Source organism: Capra hircus, chromosome 6, assembly GCF_001704415.2.
Source record: "Capra hircus breed San Clemente chromosome 6, ASM170441v1, whole genome shotgun sequence".
Lineage (NCBI taxonomy): Eukaryota > Metazoa > Chordata > Mammalia > Artiodactyla > Bovidae > Capra > Capra hircus.
In genome coordinates this window covers 78,157,104-78,179,148 of record NC_030813.1, presented here as the reverse complement: position 1 = coordinate 78,179,148, position 22,045 = coordinate 78,157,104, and the positions used below count along the sequence as shown (strand labels likewise).

Genomic DNA, 22,045 nt, shown 5'->3' with positions numbered 1-22,045 from the left:
TCTCTAATAATCACATATCAATATACCTCAATTTTCAAATTCTTATGTATAAATATACAGCATAGTAAATGTTCTGTTTGGTTTATTTCAATAAAATAGCTTTACCCAGATGATTCCTCACTCCTTAATATACCTTATCCTCCATTCAATTCCCTCATGGTTCTCTCTCCTTTGGTTTGGCATAGTTTTGTTTTGTCTTCTATGAGGTCATTTTCATTATATATATTGACCAATGCATATAAGTCAGAGTTTTACACAAAGCAGACTTACGCCTGAGTGATGTCTTTGTGCTTTTGTCTTCAGATAATAACACTGGCCCACAGCAGAGACTTCATTTTGTATAAGTAAAAATATTTTCACCAATAACATATTTTCTATAGAAATTTAGAATACTAATTTCAGTGTAAAGCAAGGACGCTTTCACCAGGAAATGGTCTCTACAAAGTTGTGAAACCTTTAAAATTGTATGCAAAATAGGTGTATGTTTTTGTGCTCAATTGTGCTTATACAAGAATGGGAGTACTGTGGCTTTTACCTCCTTTTTAAATATTTAAGAAAAGTGGTATACAGGAAAAAAGAAAAGTGGTATACAGGTCCCTTTAGCAAGGGACCTATAACATAAACAAGAAATCTGGAAGAAATGATTCAGACATACCCAAAGTATACCTTACATATATAAGTATCACCTAATCAATTGCAATGTAACAATAGAAAAAGGTTTTAACCAAGAATTTACAATGGAATGAGATTTTAACATTATCTAAATCTTTTTTGAACTGTGGTGTTGGAGAAGACTCTTGAGAGTCCCTTGGACTGCAAGGAGATCCAACCAGTACATCCTAAAGGAGATCAGTCCTGGGTGTTCCTTGGAAGGAATGATGCTGAAGCTGAAACTCCAGTACTTTGGCCACCTCATGCAAAGACTTGACTCACTGGAAAAGACTCTGATGCTGGGAGGGATTGGGGGCAGGAGAAGAAGGGGATGACAGAGGATGAGATGGCTGGATGGTATCATTGACTCGATGCACATGAGTTTGGGTGAACTCCGGGAGTTGGTGATGAACAGGGAAGCCTGGCGTGCTACAGTTCATGGGGTTGCCAAGAGTCGGACACGATTGAGCGACTGAACTGAACTGAACTGACCATCATCACACAATATGTAAAGAAACACAGGTTCAGAGACATTCATAATTTATTCAAGGTCACACATGACTCTGGTCAGTATCAGTAGCTATCAGTTCTGTCACTCAGTCGTGTCTGACTCTTTGCGACCCCATGAACGGCAGCATGCCGGGCCTCCCTGTCCATCACCAACTCCAGGAGTTTACCCAGACTCATGTCCATTGAGTCGGTGATGCCATCTAACCATCTCGTCCTCTGCCATCCCCTTCTCCTCCTGCGTTCAGTCTTTCTCAACGTCAGGGTCTTTTCAAATGAGTCAGCTCTTCACATCAGGTGGCCAAAATTACTCCGGTAGTTTTTCTTAAATATATTTAAGTCAATGACTTTCAAACATATTTTAGCATCTTCTTCAAAAATATGTTTCAACAAAATTTTATTAGGAACCTTATAGTAGTGTATTACTTTTTCATCATATGCTTTTCTGTAAATTCAGTTAATTTTTCATATTCACATATTAATTTACATAACAAATAAAAATAAAAGTAGATAAAAGTGACTTCTAGAACTATGGAGAACTGATTCAATAGGCAGTTTCTATTTGAAATATTTTGTTTCCTACTTTTCTGCTTTTTTGTGTAATAAAACAATATCAGTACACAAATGCAGTCTACTGAAAGACAGTGCAAGCAATGATTAAATCAATTTTAAAGGGCTATTTTATAAAATAGAGATAGACATATTAAGACCAAGATTTTTATAATGATAAAAGTAAAATAATCTGCATGGTGTCCTTACAGTGATACAAATTTTGAAGACATAGAAACCATGTTTTTATATTTTTTCACTGTTTTTATTCAAACAATTAATTAAATTACAAAGTGTCAAAGAAGAGATGTTTTATTGAAACTCAAAAGTTCGTTCATCACTTTTTCCCGAAGTCATAAATTGAAGAGCTGACATCTTGATTTATCACACTATGCACTTTTAATAGCCAACAAGTTTGCTATTAAATTTTAATCAACCTGCCTATTAAATTTCTTTCAAATGGTTGAGAGATACTTCAGTTTCTTTTAATAGCTAATTCATTCACTGGAAATCTATTAATATGGATTTCAATGACATGTTGTCTCCAGAGTAAAGACTGGATTATTGTTAGTTCAGTATAAAATGGAATATTCTGAATGTAGAGGTGTTGCCTCTATTTTAATATGTAAATTCAGAGCTTTAGAGTCAGGAGGCCTAGATTTTACCTATTCTCTTTTCCCTTATTTTGTGCTAATTGGCTTTATACATGTCTTCTTGTCCAGATACATGAGTTTTTCTACAATAAATACTTAGAAGTAAAATTACTGGGTTATATGTTGCCCACATTTTCAGTTTTTTCAAATACATATGTATCAATTCACACTTTCACAAGCAGTGCATGCTTCTTAAATTTTTGCCAGGATTTAGTATTGTTTGGCTGACATTCTGCCAATTTGATAGAGTATGAAATATATCATGCTACCCCTATACTTTGCATTTTCCTGAATACTAGAGAGATGGAGTAATTTTTCATATATTTATTGATTGTAAATGTTCTTTATTCTGAGGATTGTTGATTCATATCTTTTGCCCACATACACATTAGATTGTTGAATTTTGTATAATAATTTGAAGACATTCATTGCAATGTAGGCATTAACATTTTGTTGTTACATGTACTGTTTACATCTCCTTCCAGTAGCTCACTTTTTTTGAGTACTGTTTAAATTTTGAGATGAGAATCCTATCTTTTTTTTGTAGCTTATGTTTGTAATTTTATTTTTAAGAACTCCTTTAACCTAAAATCTAAAATATATTTTCTTCTAAAAGCTTTAAGGTATTATTTTATGTGTTGCTCTGCAGTGCAACACAACCTGGTTGTACTCTATTGAAGAAACTTATGCTATTATATATTCATTGTTGTTTTTTACATAATTAGCTGAAAGAAAGCTACTCAGAGATCTTATGTTTTTTGACTACTCAAGTCAATGGTGGCAGGGCTGGAAATCAGAATTCTTGGTGAGTCTTTGCTTCACACAATAGGAAGTATTTGGTCTGCAAGTAGAAATGATGAACCTATACTACTCAGTCATTCATCTCTAAAACTCATCTTTTGTGGTCAGAGCCATTTATTTATGTACGCTTTTAACTTAGACATTTTGAATACTTTGGCAAGGTACTCAAAACAAGAATACTGAGCCCAAATATAATAGGCCCAAAGTGCTTAACCACGGGTAAAATAGCAGTAAATCATATTTCTTTTTAGTAAGAATGTAGCGTATCAAATGTGGTATGTGATTCCCAGAGTTATATTCATTTGTAAATCACAAACTGCTTGTGATTTTTTGCTGAATAAAACAAATTTCAGAACAAAGGAAAATATAATAATTAAACAACCTAAAATACCAATTTGAAGAAAATATGACTTTTCATAGAATTTTTCCTCTATATTGGCGTACTTATAGTGTACAAATTATCTAAACTCACATGTAGAAAGTCTGTGACAGTTAGTGTTAGTTGCTCAGTCATATCCAACTCTTGGAGACCCCATGGACTGTAGTCTGCCAGACTCCTTTGTCCATGGAATTCTCCAGGCAAGAATACTGAAGTGGGCTGCTATTCCCTTCCCCAGGGAATCTTCCCAACCAAGGGATCAAACCCGGGCTTCCTATATTGCAGGCAGATTTTTTACTATCTGAGCCACAAGGTGAAGCCTATACCAGCTAAAGTTTGAATTTTAAATTTGGACACTTATTATTTAAAAAGTATATAGAGAAAAGTAGATATGAATTAAAACAATGTGTCTATGAATACAGAGATTCTTGATAATGTTTTTCAGAGAAAACTTATTTTGTCATATAATCGTAATCAGCTCAGCTCTGTTTTGTTTAGACTGAGGCTATTTCAGGAAATGTATTGTTTCTATTTTCCTACATCAAGACTAACTCTCTTCCTTCAATCTGTAATATCATCTTAAACCTATCTTAGTTCTCCAGTGATTTTCTGGGTGTAAATTACTCTATGAATGTGAAGGGTAACTTGTTTTAGTTTTTGAAGAACCCACATCCTTTATAATAATAAGTTATGAGGAAAGTCTATTACAAGATCAAAGGAGTGCCCATCACATAAATACTTACTTTTAAATGGCATGTTGTATATAAGATTGAACTATATAAAACAAAAGACTCACTATGCAATAAACAGGGGCTATTGGATACTACAGAATGATTGGCAATGACAATGTAAGTATTTTTTTTACCTAATAAGACTTTATTTATGCTAAAAACATATCCCATTTCCACATTTTCATTTTTCATGTAAATGAGCTAGCTTCTATTCACTTTCAGAATAGCAGATATGTTAATATAATCTATTTCTTAGAAAAAAAATCTGAACAAGTGATGAATCAATTAACTTTGGATATTATATATTGCACATATACCATCACAACATTTATGCTTATAATATAGTAGGAGCATTTTTCCAGATGAGAAAGACAGTTTAGTTTCGTTTGTTTTTAGATTTTGAATTACAAGATGTTTCATAGATTTTTTCAACCTGAAATTAGCACATGAAACTAATAAGTTTGACTTACAACATTCAGTTCAGTTCAGTAGCTCAGTCATGCCCAACTCTTTGCAACCCCATGAATCGCAGCATGCCAGGCCTCCCTGTCCATCACCAACTCCCGGAGTTCACCCAAACTCACTTCCATCGAGTCAGTGATGCCATCCAGCCATCTCATCCTCTGTCATCCCCTTCTCCTCCTGCCCCCAACCCCTCCCAGCATCAGAGTCTTTTCCAATGAGTCAACTCTTCTCATGAGGTGGCCAAAGTACTGGAGTTTCAGCTTTAGCATCATTCCTTCCAAAGAACACCCAAGGACTGATTTCCTTTAGGATGGACTGCTTGGATCTCCTTGCAGTCTAAGGGACTCTCAAGAGTCTTCTCCAACACTACTGTTCAGAAGCATCAATTCTTCGGCACTCAGCTTTCTTTACAGTCCAACTCTCACATCCATACATGGCCACTGGGAAAACCATAGCCTTGACTAGATGGACCTTTGTTGGCAAAGTAATGTGTATGCTTTTGAATATGCTCTCTAGGTTGGTCATAACTTTCCTTCCAAGGAGTAAGCGTCTTTTAATTTCATGGCTGCAATCACTATCTGCAGTGATTTTGGAGCCCCCAAAAATAAAACCTGACACTGTTTCCACTGTTTCCCCTCTATTTCCCATGAAGTGATGGCACCAGATGCCATGATCTTCGTTTTCTGAATGTTGAGCTTTAAGCCAACATTTTATTCTCCACTTTCACTTTCATCAAGAGGCTTTTTAGTTCCTCTTCACTTTCTGCCATAAGGGTGATGTCACTGCATATATGTGGTTATAAATATTTCTTCCGGCAATCTTGATTCCAGCTTGTGTTCCTTCCAGCCCAGTGTTTCTCGTGATGTACTCTGTATATAAGTTAAATAAGCAGGGTGACAAAATATACAGCCTTGACGTACTCCTTTTCCTATTTCGAACCTGTGTGTTGTTCCATGTCCATTTCTAACTGATGCTTCCTGACCTGCATACAGATTTCTCAAGAGGCAGGTCAGGTGGTCTGGAATTCCCATCTCTTTCAGACTTTTCCACAGTTTATTGTGATCCACACAGTCAAAGGCTTTGCCATAGTCAATAAAGCAGAAATAGATGTTTTTCTGAACTCTCTTGCTTTTTCCATGATCCAACGGATGTTGGCAATTTGATCTCTGGCTTCTCTGCCTTTTCTAAAACCAGCTTGTACATCTGGAAGTTCACGGTTCACGTACTGCTGAAGCCTGGCTTGGAGAATTTTGAGCATTACTTTACTAGTGTGTGAGATGAGTATAATTGTGCAGTAGTTTAAGCATTCTTTGGCATTGCCTTTCTTTGGGATTGAATGAAAATTGACCTTTTCCAGTCCTGTGGAAACTTACAACATTAACACTACCTAATTGCAGTCAACTCAAATAAATTTCCAATTTTTTTTCTCGGTATTATTATACATCCCTCTGGGAGGACACAGTTCAAGGAACATCAAATTCAGGAATATAGAGATTTGGAAAAGTTATATCTTTGGTTCTATTACTAAATTATTATATGCAGAAGCTATTTACCAGATTTTTTTAACACAATCTTTGCCCCAATCAAAATAGTCATCCTTTTACTGAAACACAAGAAATTAAAAACAAAAGAGAAAAGGATTCTACTAATAAAATTTCTTGATATTTTGTGTATTTGAGAACTTCCAGGAAAAAAGAATGATCATAAAATTCTTGCAACCTAAGTCCTGCAGTTACATTTAAATATATAGTTAAACAGTTATGGTTTATTAATTCTGCATATTCAATATCAAATCATTTTGTAAAAAAATTGTATTGTCACTCCATCTCCCAATTTACTCACAATATCTTACAGTTTCCCTAAGTGAGTAGGATGAATGAATCCATACTAAAGAACTGTGCTTAGAAGAAAATAAAGTGAAAGAAAATGAATATTATATCAAGGCAATTAGGAAATAAAGATGTGAATAATTGTGCTTTAAGAACAACATATTTCCATACAAGGTAATAAAAATCATTCTGAAATACATTCTTGGAAAAGATCTCTAATTCTAATCCTCAGTAAGCTTCCTGAAAAGTTGTCATCATAAGAAAATAATGAAAATTCGTATTGCTGTAAGTAGCGCTCTCTGGTCAGAAAGACCTTGTTTGGAATTTAGATTTAGTACTTTATTAGCCACATGATTTTAGACAAGTTACCAAGAAACCCAAGTTCTTCATGGATATAAAGATAATGGATAATAAATAATGAACAGTGTACAATAAGAAAATGACAGTTACACATAATAACAGAGAAATTTCAAATTTATGAAGTCTAAAAAGGAGTATATTGTGTTCTAGCAGAGAAAAGAACACCAGTAATTTCTGAAGATAAGTTGGAGTATTCATATTTAGTTCTCAAAAAAGATACTATTCCCTAAAAGAAAAAAATTACATCCTCAGCAACTTACAGAAAACAGTAGTATTTAAAAACTAATTGGAAATGTTCTATAGCACCATATTTAGAAGTTATAAAGGTATCTCACTGTGGCTTGTTTGGTTTATAACAAAGCAGTAAAAGATACTGCTAACTATAAATTAAATATAAAGGGAGAAAGATCATATTCTATAAAAATAGGAAATCTACTCTACATAAATAACCTTCTTTATGAAGTGATCTTTAAAAATTATAATAACAATAGTAATAACACCATTTTTACTATCGTATAGTTGGCTGCGACAGCCTGGACGATTTCAAGGATTCCTAACAAAGGGACAAAGTTAAGAGCAAAACATAAGTAGGACTCAGTGGGAAAGCATTTTAAAGGTTTTTCTTTTTCAGTTCCTGCTAACAATTGATAGCAAGAACATATGCCCCAGACTGATTAGAGATCAATATTTAATATATCTCATATTGCAATGGAAAGTTCATTCTGAAAGTTACTTGGTCTTCCTTGAGGAATCAAGGAATCAGGTTATTAGTAGCACTGTTATATTATCTATTTGACATAATATTTCACTTTTAAAATCTGTATCATTTTGCTTTTGTGTATTGAATTGATTTTCCTACAACAGGAGATACTCTTATTTTATCATATACTTTCGGAATATTGAAGACACATAGAAAGGAAAGAAACACAGAAGTCGCTGTTGCCTCATTAAGAATCACAAATATAAAAGTAAAAAATACTAGATATAGATAAAATGGTGAATCTCAAATAAAAAATGTGTCCATGCATGGGATACTTACTGCATTTGTACTCATGTCATCATAATACTTGTTCATAACAAAGTAATTTGTTATATAGCCCAGTCTGATCTGTTAGCTATGCAAGTTCTCTTAGGCATATGATAACGGTGTCTACAAATTTCACAAATAGATATCAGATTATATTAGAATCTGGTTAATATTTGCAGCCAATGATTTTATAATCCTTCAAAACAGCAAGGCTTTGGGGGCAATAAGACACATACATGTAAGCCAAATTATACTCACTGACATTAATAAGGTGATGAATAAGTTTGAGTATTCACCCTAGTAGTTTTAATATATATAAATCATTAATTACAGTGAAAGACCACTTATATCTTTTCATTTGCATTTTTCTTTAAATATATAAAAATAAAATGTTTAGTAGCCTAAATTTAAGGAGACAGCCCGTGATTTCTTGTGAAGCTTCATCTGTCCCAGTGACCAACCTCCTGGGAAAGACAATATAGGTTCTGAGAAGATATGAATTTAAAAAGGGAGCGAGTCATATTTCTACTCTGTTATGTATCTGGTTATCTAGGGGACCTGTCTACATTGAGCTAGTGTCTCTAAGCCTTGAAACACAGGAGGGCTTGGAGGAAAGAGAAGGTTGTGCTTGTTTATACCATCTAAGGTAGGGAGAAAAAATATTTTACATTTATCTCCTCAATGCTAAAATATAGATACAAATCAAAAATAGAAAATGCAACTACACAGGTATAATTTGCATTTAATTTCTAATTCAAAAGAGACAATTCAGTTTTATTAGTTTATTTCCTTTTGTTAGTGTCAAGGGGAGCACCATACTAGGTAAATTGCTTGACATTCAGGTAATTACCTCATTCCTCCCACCTATTACTAGAAACTACAAAGTGAAAGAAACCTTTGCAATGAATGATGAATTTTAATATCTGATTACTTGAGATCATTGGCAAGTATCAGTTTTCATTTGTTAGAAAATATTAATGAACTTGTGAATACAATGATAATAATAGTACTTATTATGTTCCTGGCATGTTGTAAGCAACTATGATATATTAAGTCAATCCTTTCAAGGTCCCACTGAAGTAGACACTATTTATATCCCTATTGCAAAGACACTGAAAAGTTCAGCAATTTACTGAAACTTCCTAGGTTAACACTTCATAATCAAAACTGCTACGTAAAATACAGCTACAGATTAGACAGTCTTCTGCCATGTAACACTTAAACTTGGCTTACATAAATACAGCTTTACTGGTCATAACTCCATGAAGAAAAATCTACGTTGTGTGGGATGTGGATGGGAAGGAGAATGGGAAGTAAGGGAAAATAAAATTCACAGTACTAGCTAAGTCATTGTTCCAGAAGGAGAAATGCCTTTTTGGTGGTTCTCCCACTCAAACGGGGCACATTTTTGCAGTCCACAGCTGGGAAGTGGGAAGGCACCTTTTGATAATTCAGACATATTGGTAGCAGCTACCTACCAAACCTTGCTTTTAAATTGAAATTTCTGATGTCAATTCAACTTATTAAACAAAAAGAAAATGAGAGATATAAATATTATTCATGTGATAGAGCCTAATAAAATCTCATTTTAGAAAATATCACAATTTCTATATATATCTACAAAAAGAGTGGAAACATGTAACAATTATTATAACTGAACTACCAGAGAATTTCTCACCAAATGCTATATATGTGGATCAAACTCAAGTCTGCTAATCTAAATCACTCAGAATACAGTTTGGCCAGTAGAGACTGGGTAGGGGATACAGGTGGGAAACCTAACCTTAGCTACAAATTGTTTCTACTACTATCAGGAATTCTGAGCTAACAAAAATTTGAATTAGTGTTCCATTGTCCTGGGAGCAGCTTGGGAACTGAGGATGACTTCAAGGTATATGCAAATTGTATATATTTAAATGAACAAAGGAACAAACTATCCAGTGGGGTTTGTGAAACATGTCTTGGATCAGAGTTAGCTTTCTCTGAAACTCTCTGTAAACAACCATCACCTCAGGGCTCTCAAAAAGCTCCTTCTCCCTGTGTATACAGTAGAATGGGTGAAGTTAACTTGATGTTAGTTCTGGGATTTGGGGAATTGGCTTCATGAAATTCTGGATTTGTATGAGTGTGTAGCATTGTGGCAAACAAGTCATCAGAAGAAAAATGTCTGAAAATGTATAGGGAACACTTGGAAAACATCTTCAAAATATAGAAATTTCAAGGACACTGTAATGAAAGCTTTTAAAGAGATGAGGTGACCGAATAACAAAATCCACAAGAGAACGTCTAAGAATGATTTCATGAATTTGAAAATTATCAATAAATCTTCCAAAGTCTTGCTTGATTCCAAGGAGTACAATCCCAATAGTAATCAAATTTATCACATTGGAGATTCTAGACAGATAATCTGATACATAGGATATAACAAGTTGGTTCAAGAACCAAACATTAAGGATAATTTGAAAAAATATAAACAATTGAGAAGGATATATTCACTGCATGGTAGATGTTTTATTCTTAATGAATCCCAAAGATGATAATAATGGTTCTTATTTGGAAGAATAGATGATAAGACATACAGAATTTTAAGATAATTTTCTTTTAATGAATTGGACAGTGGTATGAATAGAAAAGAAATCCTGAATTGAAAATGGGACTAATTTTTAGACAACTTCTTGTAGTTTTCAAAGGTCAGAAGTATTCTAAAGACAAACATAAGATTTTTAAAATATCTAATTTAGAAAGAAAGGAAAATGAAGTTGGAAATAAAAAAATTATAACTGTAAGAAACTAAGAATGAATGGGAAGTTAGAATATATGAAGATGTAAAGATGTAGTGCCTAAATTTTTATTTTAATAATAGAGAATATAATCTTTTGAATTATAGATGTAAATAATTATGCTGCTGAGGTGACTGAAGTGTTTATCTGGAAGGGTGAATCTTATATGCCACCTACCTAAATATGATACACACGCCTGAATGCAGGGAAGATAGGACCCTGGGGAATAAGACAAGATTAAAGAAGGAAGTTAAAGACTATCTTCAGAGATATTATATGAAGAAATAAAATTTTAAAGTACTGCACTCATCTAAGATAAAAAATAATGAGATGAGAATAAAATGAGGAGTTTCTGACTCGGGGGACTAGGAAATTAATATAGAAGATCAGGAAGATCACTATGATGTCTCCCCATTAAAGTCACTGAGTGAAAGGAAGAATATATATCCTGAAGGAAAAGATCACTGCATAGGCATACTTCAAACAAACCATAAAGTCAGTTTTACCCTCTCCCCAAAGTCATCGCCAAATAACTTACTGGATATCACAAGAAATTTTGTACCCTTTCTTCAATAACTTTAAGAAGTATCCTTTAAAACTAAAGATTTTTAAAAACAGATTTAATATATAATCAGACAATATAAAATATTATTTTCTTTAAATATATTTTAAATTGACCTAGTCATACACAGCACATATTCCAAGTTGATGAAATTTCTGAGAAGGAACTAAAAAGGGCAAAGCAATCTTATATAGTGCAATTGACCTTAAAATCAAGGTCATAAAAATTAATCAGTTAAAATAATTTTTAATAATGCTACATACTTTAATGTCAATATAAATCTAGATCACAATGCTAAGCCAAGTAGTTTACATGTTTTCTCTGTCTTCACAGTAAGCAAAGAAATGGTGCATTATTATAATCAAACCTCATCTTTTGTTTAAAGAACACATTCTATGGTTTCTGTGATCATTAGAGCAAGATACTCCTAACAAAAATTCTTATTAATAAGAATAGCTTTGAATAAAAGGATAGTTTTCTTAAAGGAGCATACTATACATTTTCAATGTATTATTTCTATGTATTATTTAAAGTAAAAAGAAAATCTGTCACTATGAAAGCAATTTATTTCCTAAACTTTGGAGGCATGTGTAGATAATATATTTGCTCTGATTTAGAAAGTATTTCAAAGGGTTAAGAGTATTCATATTTAAATTTTCATAAAACTAATCATAAAAGTAAACTTAAAAAGAGAACACTTGTGAGATACTATGTAAAATAAACTGAAAATGAAATAAAATACAAGAAGGTAATTGTTTTATTTTAATGTATTTTCTTCATATTTGGAAGAATATTTGCACTCACTGTTCTAACAAGCAAAAGTGTTGTAGAAAATTTAATATCATCACTAGGTTATAGTTACTTTATCACTACCACACATATAAGCATGGAAGTCAATCAAGATTTATACAACATGGATGAATCTCTAAATCAAATTTAACTTAGACACTATTTGTTATAACTTCTTTTATATAAACAAGATGCAACTTATTTGACTAAAAGTAATCAAGAACACCAGTATTTGAATCATTCTTAATCATAAGCCATAATTAGTGAATTAGTTGTTTCTAAGTAGCATTTGATGTAACAAAAAGTAGACAGAAATAGGTTTAAAGCAAACAATTCTAGTTTGGAGCTAATAAAAATAACAATATTGATCATAAAAAATCATGAAAATAACCACAGAATGTATGCATCAAAAAATGTCTCTTTTAGGACAGTCTGATTAAAATGTGCTCATGCCAGCACCATCCCCAAGATAAAACTATGTTCTAAAGATTTCCCAGCACAGACTGTAGTGTACCCCAGCTCCGCACAAACATTGTTTCTACCCATTTTTACTGCAGTTAATTTAATTTTAATATCTCTCTCTCACACTCACACATACATTTACGATGGGGAGGGGGAGGAGAGGGAGAAAATAAGAGGGAGAGAGACAAAGGGAATAAGAAAGATTAAGCACAAACAAAATAGTAGATTAAGGAAACATCATTTTTAAAATCTAAATGGTATTCCAGAAAAATTTTAACCAGAAGCATATACACACTGAAAGAATTATTATATACATATATGTATAAAATTTACATATAGTGGGTTTTTCCTTCTGTATCTTTAAATATCCAATATTATCTGAACACATCTTATTGATATTAAGATTAGATGGGATTTTTCCAAAAATACACAGGTTGCCTTAAGTATATTAGACAGTATAATTTTACTTCCACAAAGACTGAGAAATTGCTCTATACCTGGGACAGTGTGGAACTCTTTGATGCTTAGCAGACTATATAGCCACATAATTGCCCATTTTCACAGCTTCCAATGAGGCCTGACAACTCACCAGTTTATAGCAGTGGCAGATGATTAGAGAAAGAAATTTTTCACTTTTTAACTTACTTTCAGAAAAGATATGAAAATTCAGGATTGAGAAAAGAAGCCTTATGAATAATGGAATACACTGCTATACTCAACCACGTTTTATATCTTTGCAATATTTCTATCACATGGAACAAAGTCCAGAAATTGCAAATAAAGCAATGCATTTAGGAATTTCTTAAAGTAATCACAAAAAGAGTAAATATGAAAAATTATTTCTAATTACCTCTGTTGAGTGACGCTGAACTGTTTATATCTCCAGTAATGAAGGAAGACTCTGACTGTTTTCGGACCGTATCATTCCACATTCTACGAATTCGGCTCTGGATGAAGAAAAAGGAAAAAGGAGATAAAATCACCACACAGTGAACCTTCACACAAGTCACTCTTTTTTTTAATTTCTGCAATATAGGCTTATATGAGGCTTGTATTTCTGGAATCTGGCAAATACACAGCTTCCACATGTTTGTAGTGCAGGAGCATGAGAACATCAGGAACTAAATTGATGATAATCATTGGTTCTTATTAAGTGTATTCTTCAATGCGTATGCCAGAAGTCATTATAACTATTTAAAAGAAATAAATGTAATGGTGGTGGTTTAGTTGGTCAGTTGTGTCTGATGCTTTGCAACTTTATGGACTCCTATGTCCACAGAATTTTCCAGGCAAGAACACTGGAGTGGGTTGCCATTTCCTTCTTCAGGGGATTTAACTGACCCAGGGATCAAACCCGTGTCTCCTGTATTGCAGTCAGTCTCCTGCATATCAGGAGGATTCTTTACAAACTGAGCCACCAAGGAAGCTCCAAGTGTAATATGATATGCCAATTTAAAAGATACATATGATGTATATGTAGATACATAGAAGATACATAGAAGTGTACTCTAGATAGAATTTAGTAATTTTAATTTCTAAGGTAAAACAAGTTATTTTCACTGTAATTTTATGGGAATTTAATATTTAAATGTGCATTAAATTAAAGCTTTAGTAACAAAAATTTTACTTTATTCAGAACCTTATGAGAACAAATAGTTTGGGATGAAAAGAACATAGAATATTATTAAGATGCTACTAAACAACATTTTCTATAAATTTTGTAAGAAGATCAATATAATTTTACAGGTTACATACTATCTTGACTTTTCTATCTTTTGAAGGAAACAAAGGAAGTCAATTGATCTTTATTCATTTCCATATAGTAGGAAGTTTTATAGAGAACTGAAATTCTTACATCATTATATAAATTCTCAAATTCAATTTTCTAACTGTCTGATAATTCAAGAAAGATTTTTCAACTGTGGGGGGAGACTTTTTTCTGGTTTACTGTTTAGTTACTTTATTAGAGTTAGGGATCAAAAATGAAATAATGGTCTTGTGAACAGGAAACAAAATATTTTCAGGAGCTTTTCCAAGGATGAAAAAGTTATAATACTAACTAGTACTAACTAGTACTAATGGTGAAACCAAGCTCACAAAAGGGTTATGTTTCAAATATATTTGAACTCAAATAATAGGAGTACCTAATCCTCAAATATTAGATGATTGGTTTTATGACTATTGGGTCATGTTTATCCCTTAGAAATACTGTCTATTTTGTTATATAGGTCAGAAACTACACATATTACACATACAAACAAAAAAAAGTAATAAAAATACAATAAGAAAACCAATGCAATAAACCTGACAATTAAAAAATGTTTCTATTGAAAAATACCTAAAAATTCAAACTGAAATACTTGGAATCAATTTCTCACATTTGTTTTATTGGTTAACTAACTATAAACATTTTTTTTTTTTTAACTTTATTTTTTATTTTTTTTTTTATTTTTTATTTATTTATTTTTTTTTTTTAAATTTTAAAATCTTAAATTCTTACATGCGTTCCCAAACATGAACCCCCCTCCCACCTCCCTCCCCACAACATCTCTCTGGGTCATCCCCATGCACCTGCCCCAAGCAAGCTGCACCCTACGTCAGACATGGACTGGCGATTCAATTCTTACATGACAGTATACATGTTAGAATTCCCATTAATTGACCTCTTTAATGTAGAAGATACAAAGAGGAAAGGCAAACACAAACACTTTGCCTTCATGGTCCTGCTAGACAAATATGTGACAGATTAATCACATATAAATTAACAAATAAATGCAAAAGTACAATATGTCCGCAAATCTCTATAGAAGCATTACTAATTATAGCTGAAAACTGTGACCAATTCAATGACTATCAATGGTACGATGGACACATAGGTCATAGAATAATGTATAGTGATGAAGGGCTTCCCAGGTGGCTCAGTGGGAAAAGAATCCGCTTGTAATGCAGGAAATGCAGGCAGACACAGGTTCATTCTTGCAATTGGGAAGATCCCCTGGAGGAATGTATGGCAACCCATTCCAGTATTCTTGCCTAGAGAACCCCATGGACAGATGAGCCTTGTGGGCAACAGTCCATGAAGTCACAAAGATCGGACACGACTGAATGGACTGAACACACATAGTAATGAAAATAAAAGGGCAGTATAGTCACCTGCAGCAACATAATGCCCAAGGAAAGAAGGAAAACAAAATAATATGTACTGGATGATTTCATGTGGATAAGTATCAAATATATGCAAAAGAAAAGCTACTCTTAAAAGTTAAGATGCTGATTATGTCTTGAGGTGACTGATTAAGAAGCATTCAAAGGGTATCTAAGTTAGTGCCAATGTTCTAATAATTGATCTGGGGAAGGGTAAATCAATGCGCCATACACTTAAATTTTTGTGGTTTTGTTAATATCTATTATGATACACAATTGAAATAATTTTTAAGTGCACATAACAAAAAAATATATCTTTGTCTAGGAAATCTGAAACCAATATGTTACTGGAGATCAGTGGAGAAATAACTCCAGAAAGAATAAAGGGATGGAGCCAAAGCAAAAACAATACCCAGTTGTGGATGTGACTGGTGATAGAAGCAAGGTCTGATGCTGTAAAGAGCAATATTGCATAGGAACCTGGAAAGTTAGGTCCATGAATCAAGGCAAATTGGAAGTGGTCAAACAGGAGATGGCAAGAGTGAACATCGACATTCTAGGAATCAGTGAACTAAAATGGATTGGAATGGGTGAATTTGACTCAGATGACCATTATATCTACTACTATGGGCAGGAATCCCTGAGAAGAAATGGAGTAGCCATCATGGTCAACAAAAGAGTCTGAAATGCATTACTTGGATGCAATCTCAAAAATGACAGAATGATCTCTGTTCATCTCCAAGGCAAACCATTCAATATCACGGTAATCCAAGTCTATGCCCCAAACAGTAATGCTGAAGAAGCTGAAACTGAACGGTTTTATGAACACCTACAAGACCTTTTAGAACTAACACCCCAAAACGATGTCCTTTTCATTATAGGGGACTGGAATGCAAAAGTAGAAAGTCAAGAAACACCAGGAGTAACAAGCAAATTTGGCCTTGGAATACAGAATGAAGGAGGGCAAAGCTAATAGAGTTTTGCCAAGAGAACGCACTAGTCATAGCAAACACCCTCTTCCAAAAACACAAGAGAAGACTTTACACATGGACATCACCAGATGGTCAACACTGAAATCACATTAATTACATGCTTTGCAGCCAAAGGTGTAGAAACTCTATACAGTCAGCAAAACCAAGACCAGGAGCTGACTGTGGCTCAGATGATGAGCTCCTTATTGCCAAATTCAGAATTAAATTGAAGAAAGTAGGGAAAACCGCTAGACCATTCAGGTATGACCTAAATCAAATCCCTTATGATTATACAGTGGAAGTGAGAAAAGATTTAAGGGGCTAGATCTGATGGTTAGAGTGCCTGATGATCTATGGACTGAGGATCGTGACATTGTACAGGAGACAGGGATTAAGACCATCCTCATGGAAAAGAAATGCAAAAAAGCAAAATGGCTGTCTGGGGAGGCCTTACAAAAGCTGTGAAAAGAAGAGAAGTGAAAAGCAAAGGAGAAAAGAAAAATATAAACATCTGAATGCAGAGTTCCAAAGAATAGCATGGAGAGATAAGAAAGCCTTCCTCAGCTATCAATGCAAAGAAATAGAGGAAAACAACAGAATGGCAAAGACTAGAGATCTCTTCAAGAAAATAAGAGATACCAAGGGAACATTTCATGCAAAGATGGGTTTGATAAAGGACAAAAATGGTATGGACCTAACAGAAGCAGAAGATTTTAAGAAGAGGTGGCAAGAATACACAGAAGAACTGTACAAAAAAGATCTTCATGACCCGGATAATCACGATGGTGTGATCACTAATCTAGAGCCAGACATCCTGGAATGTGAAGTCAAGTGGGCCTTTGAAAGCATCACTACGAGCAAAGCTAGTGGAGGTGATAGAATTCCAGTTGAGCTATTTCAAATCCTGAAAGATGATGCTGTGAAAGTGCTGCACTCAATATGCCAGCAAATTTAGAAAACTCAGCAGTGGCCGCAGAACTGGAAAAGGTCAAATTTCATTCCAATCCCAAAGAAAGGCAATGCCAAAAAAATGCTCAAACTACTGCACAATTGCACTCATCTCACATGATAGTAACGTAATGCTCAAACTTCTCCAAGTCAGGCTTCAGCAGTACGTGAACCGTGAACTTCCAGATGTTCAAGCTGGTTTTAGAAAAGGCAGAGAAGCCAGAGATCAAATTGCCAACATCCACTGGATCATCGAAAAAGTAAGAGAGTTCCAGAAAAAAAATCTATTCCTGCTTTACTGACTATGGCAAAGCCTTTGACTGTGTGGATCACAATAACCTGTGGAAAAGTCTGAAAGAGATGGGAATACCAGACCACCTGACCTGCTTCTTAAGAAACCTGTATGCAGGTCAGGAAGCAACAGTTAGAACTGGACATGGAACAACAGACTGGTTCCAAATAGGAAAAAGAGTACATCAAGGATGTATAATGTCACCCTGTTTATTTAACTCCTATGCAGAGTACATCATGAGAAACGCAGGACTGGAAGAAGCACAAGCTGGAATCAAGATTGCCGGGAGAAATATCAATCACTTCAGATATGCAGATGACACCACCCTTAAGGCAGAAAGTGAAGAGGAACTAAAAAGCCTCTTGATGAAAGTGAAAGAGGAAAGTGAAAAAGCTGGCTTAAAGCTCAACATTCAGAAAACGAAGATTATAGCATCTGGTCCCATCACTTCATGGGAAATAGATGGGGAAACAGTGGAAACAGTGTCAGGCTTTATTTTGGGGGGCTCAAAAATCATTGCAGATGGTAACTGCAGCCATGACATTAAAAGACACTTAATCTTTGGAAGAAAAGTTATGACCAACCTAGGTAGCATATTCAAAAGCTGAGATATTATTTGCCAACAAAGGTCCATCTAGTCAAGGCTATGGTTTTTCCTGTGGTCATGTATGGATGTAAGTTGGACTGTGAAGAAAGCTGAGCACTGAAGAATTGATGCTTTTGAACTGTGGTGTTGGAGAAGACTCTTGAGAGTCCCTTGGACTGCAAGGAGATCCAACCAATCCATTCTGAAGGAGATCAGCCCTGGGATTTCTTTGGAAGGAATGATGCTAAAGCTGAAACTCCAGTACTTTGGCCACCTCGTGTGAAGAGTTGACTCATTGGAAAAGACTCTGATGCTGGGAGGGATTGGGGGCAGGAGGAGAAGGGAACGACAGAGGATCAGGCGGCTGGATGGCATCACCAACTCGATGGACATGAGTTTGAGTGAACTTTGGGAGATGGTGATGGACACGGAGGCCTGGCGTGCTGCGATTCATGGGGTCGCAAAGAGTCGGATACGACTGAGAGACTGAAGTGAACTGAGGAAATCTGAGAACACTGCAGTGAAGAAGTGACATCTCAACTGAGGGTTGATTAAATTTTGATCATTTTTGCTTGTGTGCTCAATTGTGTCTGACTCTGTGACTCCACGGGCTGTGGCCTGCCAGGCTCCTCTGTCCATGGAATTTTCTAGGCAAGAATAGGGAGTGGGTTGTCATTTCATTCCTCCAGGGGCTCTTGCACACCCATGTCTCCTGTGCCTTCTGCATTGATAGGCAAGTTCTTTACCATTTGAGCCACCTGGGAAGCCTGCCTATTTTTCAGTTCAGTTCAGTCTTTCAGTCATGTCCAACCCTTTGCGACCCCTTGAATCGCAGCATGCCAGGCCTCCCTGTCTATTTTTAAGGTGACATTTATTTGAGCTGGCCCCATTATCTTCTATTATTATTATCTTCTATTAATCTCTCAACCTGGGCTTGCCACACCTGTTCCCCTGCTCTTTCGTAACAAGCCAAGCATGCTTCTGCCTTAGGTTTTGTTTGATTATTTCTTCTGCATGGAGTACTCTTTCCCCAGATACGGGTATGGATAACTTACATCTCTTTCAATCTTTGCTCAAATACTTTCTCTTTAAAGAGACGTAACTTGACCATCCTATATAGAATTGTATTTCATGCACCCAACTCTGCAACTTTTTGCCCTCATAGCTTTACCATTTTCTACACACAACATATCATTAAAATATAGTCATTTCTTATATTTATATTTAATGCCCAAACAGTAATGTCCAATGTCTGCATATAGGTTTGAGGTCCTAGAAACCAGAAAGTTTGGGAATTCCCTGGTGGTTGAATGGTTAGGAATCCACGCTTTCACTGCTGAGGGCCCAGGTTCAATTCCTGGTCAGGGAACTAAGATTCCATTGGCCACATTATGCAGCCAAAAGAAAAAAGTAAAATAAAAATTCTGTCCTTTTTTGTTCACCTGAAATGGTACCTGATATATAATAATTATTGTGTGTGTATATAAAATACATTTTATAAATATAACAAATATTTCAATTAATTCTTCCAAGTTCTCTCCTGTGTTTTTCATGTATTCACTCACTGAAATCTCCCATGAATTCCCTGAGGTATGTACTCTCCTATTCATTACAAAATTGAGATTTAGAGGTTAACATGTACAATATCACAGACCTAATAAGTGGTATAACTAATATTTGACTTCAATCATTTGGCTCCTGATTTAGGAGATTAGAATTTATTCAATTCAGTTCGGTTCAGTCGCTCAGTCGTGTCCAACTCTTTGTGACCCCATGAATCGCAGCACGCCAGGCCTCCCTGTCCATCATCAACTCCCAGAGTTCACTCAGACTCACGTCCATTGAGTCAGTGATGCCATCCAACCATCTCATCCTCTGTCATCCCCTTCTTCTCCTGCCTCCAATCTCTCTCAGAATCAAAGTCTTTTCCAATGAGTCAACTGTTCGCATGAGGTGGCCAAAGTACTGGAGTTTCAGCTTTAGCATCATTCCTTCCAAAGAAATCCCAGGGTTGATCTCCTTCAGAATGGACTGGTTGGATCTCCTTGCAGTCCAAGGGACTCTCAAGAGTCTTCTCCAACACCACAGTTCAAAAGCATCAATTCTTCAGTGCTCAGCCTTCTTCACAGTCCAACTCTCACATCCATACATGACCACAGGAAAAACCATAGCCTTGACTAGACAGACCTTAGTTGGCAAAGTAATGTCTCTGCTTTTCAATATGCTATCTAGGTCGGTCATAACTTTTCTTCCAAGGAGTAAGTGTCTTTTAATTTCATGGCTGCAGTCACCACCTGCAGTGATTTTGGAGCCCCCAAAAATAAAGTATGACACTGTTTCCACTGCTTCCCCATCTATTTCCCATGAAGTTACACTATATCAAATAATAATTGAAAAAGTAAAAGGAGATAAGGGTAAAGTGTTGCAATCAGAGAAAAATATATAATATGTAGCATTAAGCTTATACTTAAATGTTCATGGAAAGGACCAAGACAAACTTTAGAATATGCCAGTGAATAAAGCAAGTCACAGAATATTACATGCAATAAGATACCATTTTAAAGAAATATTTTAAGAAGGTGAAGTAATTAACATCTTTTGGAGAGGTGAAGAAATTTTTAGAATAAGTGATGAAAATGATAAACAAAGGTTAGTAGATTGTCTCTGGTAGGGAGATACAGGGATTGCTTAAAGAGAAGTTTCAAGAAGGGAAAACATATGGCAAATACTCTATTTCGTAAGTTTGATGATAAGTTCACAGGCATTATTACTACACTTCACAATATGGTACATATATTTTTTGTTTAAAATACTGTATAACAAAAGTAATTACATCTACAAATTCAACAAAAAAACTGAAAATAGATGACAGAACAATTAATGAAAGGTCAAGGTAGAAACAACAATACTTCAGTTCAGAGTTTTTATAAACCAATCTTTTATAAGTGATTACCACTGGGAGATTAATAGATGGAGAGGATTTTTACTTTTTAGTCTTGAAAATCACATCCTTCCACTACCTACACAGTAGCCACATGAGTTTATTACCTGTGGGTGATTTCCTGTCACTTCCTTTTCTAAATTATATTCTTAACTTTCCAAATAGTCAAAATAAAATAAAAACTCCAGTTCTCTTACAAATATCTAAGGTTCCGTCTCCAGCTTTCTTCATCTCCCATTCACATACCACTTGAACCAATGACATTCTTCCTACTTCCAAAGTTTCAAGTTCTTACCCACCTAAATGGCTTTATATTTGATGCACTGTCACCTGAAATTCTCTTTCCCTGAACACCGTTCCTGTCATTTTTCCAAACAGTCTTTGCCTATCGCTTAATGCAAGTAACCACCTGGACTTTATGCATCATATGGCTATATTTGGTTCTGCACCAACTTTTATAATCTGATATTTTCTGTTGGTTTATTTGATAGCTAATAAATTATCTGCCTTTTACAGTTAGTGTGAAAGCCCCAGATCTTGGAGGAAGTTGTCTTTTAACCATTTTATCACAGGAGCTTCTAATATTGCTTGACATTTTATAACATAAATCCAATGTTT

At 34.8% G+C, this 22,045-nt stretch overlaps 1 protein-coding gene across 9 annotated transcripts in view; it reads right to left on the bottom strand.

Moving 5' to 3' along the window:
- Window positions 1–22,045, bottom strand: part of ADGRL3 (adhesion G protein-coupled receptor L3) — a 945,437-nt gene that overhangs the window by 22,150 nt on the left and 901,242 nt on the right. For all 9 annotated transcript variants that reach the window (XM_013964661.2, XM_013964654.2, XM_013964662.2 and 6 more), the window contains one exon: window positions 13,396–13,492. In XM_013964661.2, the coding sequence (XP_013820115.1) occupies window positions 13,396–13,492 (97 nt within the window). The remainder of the gene's footprint in view (window positions 1–13,395; window positions 13,493–22,045) is intronic.